This window comes from Phodopus roborovskii, unplaced genomic scaffold (genome assembly GCF_943737965.1).
Source record: "Phodopus roborovskii unplaced genomic scaffold, PHOROB, whole genome shotgun sequence".
Lineage (NCBI taxonomy): Eukaryota > Metazoa > Chordata > Mammalia > Rodentia > Cricetidae > Phodopus > Phodopus roborovskii.
This window is the reverse complement of record NW_026126602.1, coordinates 174,006-180,476: the sequence shown is the minus strand read 5'-3', so window position 1 is coordinate 180,476 and position 6,471 is coordinate 174,006. Positions and strand designations below refer to the sequence as shown.

The 6,471-nt window shown below is 45.8% G+C and overlaps 1 protein-coding gene across 1 annotated transcript; it reads right to left on the bottom strand.

Annotated features, from left to right (window-relative positions):
• Window positions 1–3,126: 3,126 nt before the first annotated feature.
• On the bottom strand, window positions 3,127–5,721 carry Gjd4 (gap junction protein delta 4). The gene is made up of 2 exons (XM_051205759.1): window positions 5,658–5,721; window positions 3,127–4,148 (listed from the first exon to the last, which is right to left on the bottom strand). The coding sequence occupies exons 1-2, from the start codon at window positions 5,719–5,721 to the stop codon at window positions 3,127–3,129; spliced, it is 1,086 nt and encodes a 361-aa protein (XP_051061716.1).
• Between the last annotated feature and the right edge of the window lie 750 nt (window positions 5,722–6,471).

Here is a 6,471-nt window from a genome sequence, read left to right as displayed (position 1 = left end):
TTTGCTCCTCCATCTGGGGAAGGAGGAGAGACTTCCTACTAAAATACAGGTTTTACTCAATGCTTGGGATCAAATATATGTCCTCCTGCACACTAGACAAATGCTCGATGCTGAGGCATGCCCAATTGGCATTTGCTGTAATTTTCTCAATTCTCTATAAAATGAATTTCACCTAGGTTCATCATATAAGGCTATGAAACCCTAGTATCTCACCTCTCTCTGGGACTAACTATAGAGTTGAAAGTCAAGTTTAAAGATCCCCAAGGAAGGCATTGTTGTATAGATAGATGTTGGGAGCAAGAAAACCACACTTGCATATATATACATATGCATGTAGACAAGGACATATACACACAAGGATATATGCATAAGTGCAAACACACACACACACACACACACACACACACACACACACACACACTTGAAATTCAAGAAGGAGGGTGTCTGAAAGCCACTTCATTCTTAGGGAAACAAACATGTCCTCCTACCCAGCCAGGAAGATTCACCAGAGACTTTCAAAACCAGCCCCAGAGTTGGCATGGAATGAGACCCATAGGATTTACTCTTCAGTCTGTGGTCCTCACTTTGCATTCCTTACTATGCCACACTGCTCATCTTTCCTGGAACTGAATCTACACCCAGAAAAGTTGAAAGAAGTTCCCAGTGTAGATATCTGCATCTGAGAATGAGGTGCCTACTAAGCGCATACGTACCATTTCCTTGGCTCCCTAGACTGCTTTCTATGTATACCACATTGATCCTCGTGAACTAATAAAGATTCTGCTACCTGCCTCTGCCTCCTAAGTGCTGGCATTAAATGCATGCATCACTATGCCCACCACCTTTTCATTCCTGAAGAAATGGACACTGGATTCCCCCAGTGTAAATCCGACAAATCCCCAAACCTTTTTCAGGTCAGATATGTAACCCAAGGAATCTATCAGTGACTGTTCTGAACCCAAGGAGCCCATCAGAGGAGACTGTGTGGAGCCCATTATGCTGATCCCAGGGATCTGTTGAATACTTCTTAGGAAGCAAGTGTACAGAAACAATCCTGCCTGAGGCACACACCAGCTAATGGTCCCTCTGATTTTCCCGCCACCCTTCTCAGTCTAGCCTCTTGCCATTAAGATGAAGTTCCTGAGAGAGTGTGTAACGAGATGTGACAGTGCCACCCCAGGTGGGCCTATGAGCCCATCTTGTCCTTTCCATGTGAGCAGATAGATGGAACTCTAGTCAAAGCAATCCCTAAGGCACCACCCGAGGCTCCGCTGGATAAAGACTAAAAATTTCCCCCTATTCCCCTCATACATTTTTAAAAGTCTTTTTAAAAATTTTATTAGTTCTTTGAGAATTTCATACAGTGTATTTTGACCAGGGTTATCCCCACAGTCACACAACTTTCTGTCTCCCTGCCACAAGACTCATTTGTGCCACACAAACATTCTTGGGTGTGTAGCCTTCCACCAGAGCATGGATGATGGACCACAGGCTAGATTCTTGCAGAAATCTGATTCTCCCTCTCCCAGTAACTAACAATTGACCAGAGCTCTATCTATGGCTGGGAGTGGGACTTGGTGTCTGAATCTCATCTTCATCCTGGGCTTTGGTCTGATTTGTGCTTGCACAGGTCTTGTGCATGATTTTACAAGAACTGTGAGATCTTTCAAGGCTTGAAAACCATTGAGAGCTGCAATGTGATCCATCACAGGGTGACTTTCAGTCGTGTTGACACAGCAAAACAATCACAATCGGCATGTATTGGAAAATTAATTACAAAATCCCTGTGTTAATGGTATCTGGAGACAGGGCCTTGGGGAGGCAGTTAGAATTAGGTGACATTCTGAGGGTGAAACCTCATGATGGTGTTAATGATATTTTAAGAAGAGAAGGCCTGAAAAAAATTAAAATAAAAGAGAAGGCCTGAAATGGCTTAGCAGGTCAAAGTTCTCCTCATACCAGTCTGACAACCCGAGTTCAATCCCTGGAATACATAGTAGAAAGAGAGAACTGACTCCCTGTAATCTTCACAAGCACATTATGGCACACACATACACACATACAGACACATGTACACATGTACGCACTCATACACATGCACACACACATGCACATCATGCATTTAATAATAAATAAGAATCTTTTAAAAGAAGAGGAAGGGAGACATGAATTGGCCAGCTGTTCATTCTGACTCTTCATGGAATTCCCTATTGTGTTATGAAACAGCTAAAAGGACTTCTTTAGTCCAGTCTTGGCATTCCCAATCTCTGTTGATATATATATATATATATATATATATATATATATATATATAATTTTTTTCTTTATAATTTAGGCTCTGGTATTTTGTTACAGCAACACAGACTTTTTTGTTATTATAGCACAGCCTATGCTGGGTATTTAACAAGACGGAAAGACGGAAAGATGACCCTTAGTATGTTAGCATAACCGATGGCCATACTCAGGCAGTCTTCAATCTGAAGAGCAAAAGAGAACATGCTAGTCTAGGTCCCCCATCACTCAAAGGAGAAAACTGAGGTTTGTAAGAGTGAAGGGAGTTGGGGAGCAGTGGATGGCGAGGGAGGAGAGCTTAGGTCCCTTGCTTACAATATCACCTTCTCTTGTGGCACCCACTCAGTACAATGCTGTCTTTGTGGAGCAAATCTCAGGTTCTGATCACTCATTATAGGATTTTGGCTTTACACGCACAGCCTGTTCCTGTTATGGGGAGCCCACCAGAGATGACCAATCAGACACAATTTAGAGCCAATTGAAAGTCTTTATTACAGCTGGCAGAGACTACACAGGTATTTGGGACACAAGTGTCCCACTGAGTTTTTAGGGAAAAGGCATTTTAAAGGCCAAACACAAATCTTGGTATTTTGCCATGCAGCTGAGAGGGAGGTTTTGCTTAACCAAGCACTTTAATAAAAGCTAAGAGAAGTGGGTAGGTGTTGGGAGAGGTCTGCACCAGCAGGTAGTTTAACAGAAGGTAAGCTTACTGAATCCTAAAATGATCTCAGTACGAAGATGAGACCAAAGAACCTCTGCACTGTCTTGCCCTGTCACAATGCAAAGGGCAGCGCGGTGCTGGGGAAAGGGTGTGTGGGCTCTGCACGATTGTCTTCACACCCACTCGGACTTTTTGGTTCTCAGGTGGGGGGCGCTGCCCGAGGTGGCCAGCAGACCAGGAGCAACAGGCTGGCTTGCTGAACAGTGCCTGGCCAGGTGGCTCTGGGTGACCAAGGGGATCTCACCTGACCGGGCGTTTTGGACCCCCAGGTCTGCTGAAGTCTCTCTGTGGGATCTGAAGGGCTCTCTGTGAGCCACTGCCAACCTGTCGCCAACTAAGGAAGTGGCCTCACTATCATCTTGGTCTGAATGCTCCATCCGCCCTGACACAATGGCCTGGTGGCTGTCATGGCTGTCGCCGCCCTGCCCTGCTGTCCACATGCTGGTGAACTCAGGCACACCCTGCTCCTCCTGCCCATTTTCACGGTCCACCTGACCCTGACTATGACAGCCCTGAGGGTCCTGTAAGAGACCAGGGGGGAGTGTGGAGACTTTGCAGACTGGTCTGGCCTCGCCCTTCACCCCCTGCATGGTCCCCCGTGTTCTTCTCAGGCTGCAAAGCAGGTCAGCCAAACTGAGCAGGAAGGATAGCGCACTCACGGCCCACACGAACAGCATCAGAAGAGACTTCTCCGTGGGCCGCGACACGTAGCAGTCCACAGCCCCTGAGCAGGGCACACGCGAGCAAGAAACTCGGTTGGGCACAGAGAAGCCGTACAGCAAGTAGTGCAGGGAGGCCAGCCCAGCCTCCAGCAGTGTGCGCAGCAGCAGGTGCACTAGGTAGGCAGAGGACAGGTCGGGCACCCGGGGTCTGCAGGTTCCCTCCGCAGCCAGCTTCGCACCACGGTTCAGAGCATAGGCACCAAAGACCACCGAAGGCAGGAGCAGTGCCAGGCTCTGCACCAGCCAGAACCGCAGTGGCGACACTGGGAAGAAGAAGTCGTAGCAAACGTTGGCACATCCTGGCTGCAGAGTATTGCAAACAAACCTCTCCTGTTCATCCTGGTAGATAGGGGACCCTGCCAAGACCACCACCAGCATCCTTAGGAGGACTGCGACGACCAGCCAGAGTATGCCTAGACAGTGAGAGCAAGTGGCCAGGGATCAGTGCCTAAGGTGCTTTCACACAGCAGCTTAATTACTACACTCTGGGAAGTCAGTAGCACTCAAAGCAATAGGGGCGATTATTTACACACATGCACGCACATGCACTGGTGGTAACAAGGATCAAAACCAGAACCTGTTGCATGTTATGCTAGGAAAGTTCTCTACTACTGAACCCCACCACCAATCCTTTGGGGCCATTACTTCCTAAGCCTTTGCTGTACCAGAAACAGCCCTGAAATTCATGAAGGATATTTCCAGTGAGTGTATCTGTGAAGTGCATCATGCATTAAAGATGCCTTTGCATGGCCTGGACTAAAAGATCCAGAGATCATTTTGGCTGAGCAAATCTATAATGTGATTCAATTTCACCCTTCTTAGGGACTAAGCTTTTTAAAGGTCCTTAGCATATCCCCTTCATCATACTGAGCAAACAGAAGCTGGTCATTTCAGTGTCTCCCTTATTTATGATGCCAGCCGATAGGGTCTCCATAAATCATAGGTCCTGTGGCTACCATTACTTTGAATGTCTTTAAGAATGTTCCCTTTTTCTAGTATTTCCAGATTCCTTTCCCCTTAGACCAGTCACTGTATTAACAAAAACTGTGAACAAACAGAAGAAAAAAGAAACAAGTCGTCATTTATAAAGGCAGTCAAGCTCAGAGAGAAACATTAGTAGGTGATGAGTCATGGATTTAACCTTTCAATACCAGGTTTGTTAAGATTCTACAAAATAAGAGTGAAAAACAAACTATCAACCTCACATCAGGCAACTCTCAACCCTTTCTCCATCCTCTTTTCAGACACTCTGAAACGGACTCATTTGGGTCAATCTCGGGCATCTTGATTATTCTTTTGTCACAAGAATAGCTAAGGTGATATATGATTATGAAAGACTGCAACCCAGCGCTTGGAAAGCTCTGACAGGAGTGGGTCAGAAGTTCAAGGCCAGCCTGAGCTATATAGCAAACTGGGGAAAGAATGAATATGTCACTAGGGGTAGGGGACATAGCTCAGATCACCTTGCCTCGGTGTATCAGCACCTCACACCTGAGGCCCTGAGCCCTATCCTCAAGGCTACAAACAACTAATTTAAACTTGGTATCTGTTAGAGTGCTTAAGAGAATTAGTTATATTTATAACATAATCTCCACAGATAACACCTAAAAAAATAGATGAGGAGGTACAACAGAAGCACTATTTTTTTTTTTCTTATTCCACCTGATTCTGCCTTTAAATTACCAACCCAAATGCTGGGAGAACAGATCTTGCCTGAGACTGATGCTGACCTCCACACATCCTCCCATGTTGATGGGAGCAAGGTACAACCCTTGCTTAGCATTAGCCAGGTTCTGATCACTGACCTTTCTTTTGGGAGTGGGTCCAACAAATTGAAAATTGGAATAAACTTTTGAAAAGGCAATCTGAATATGGCAATAAAACCAGAACAAAATTTGGGAGTTTTTCCCCACAAGACTCACCCACAATGGTCATGTTGCAGTTTAAGGTGATAATGAGGAACCCCAACAAGTCCAAGTTCTCCATGCTTGCAGAAAGCCACAGGCCTGGGCTGCTGGAGGGTTGTGAGGCCTATGTACTCCAAGGATGTTTAAAAAAAATTGATTCTTTCTACATCAGACTTCAAGGTGAGCACCAAGCTGTGGAAAGAAAGATGTGCTCCCAGGCCTGGAAGGTCAGGTCTTCTGTCTCCACACTGAGCCGGCTCTAAGCTGCTTGCCAATGAGACACTCCTGACAACTGCAGGGCCCACAGCAGGAATTGTCTCTGTGTGGCTATTCTTACCCTCACAGGACATTCCAGGCTTGTAGCTGTGTTTGCATGTCTCCATCAGGAAAGCCAGGCACTTGGGAAATAGAAGCAGCTACTTTTAGCCCAAGAAAGAAAACTTCTGTTAATTAGTCAATGAATTTTTTCTATACTTGACCTGGGAAAATGGCTCAGGTGATAAAATGTTTGCTGCGTGAGCATGAGGACTTGACCTCAAACCCCAGCACCCACACAGAATGCCAAGCATGGTGGTGCATGCTTTTAATCTAAGTATTGGGGAGGCTGGCATGTGCAGATACTAGGGCTCCGGACTGACAGGACTCTGTTGGTGAGCCCTGGGTCCTAATGAAAGACTGTTTAAAAAACCAAAGTGAACAGCACCCGAGGCTGACACCCAAGGTTGATGTCTGTGGTAAACTGTTCCCATAGGCTCATATGTTTTAAATATTTGGTCCCAGATTGGTGGGATCAGAAAAACTATAGAAAAAATCCAAACATATAGAAACT

Excerpts from the sequence above, each read along its gene's own strand:
- Gjd4 (XM_051205759.1), bottom strand. The coding sequence starts at position 5,721 with ATGGAGAACTTGGACTTGTTGGGGTTCCTCATTATCACCTTAAACTGC. Across the intron at positions 4,149-5,657 it reads CTGCAACATGACCATTGTGG|GCATACTCTGGCTGGTCGTC; the intron begins GTGAGTCTTGTG and ends CTCACTGTCTAG.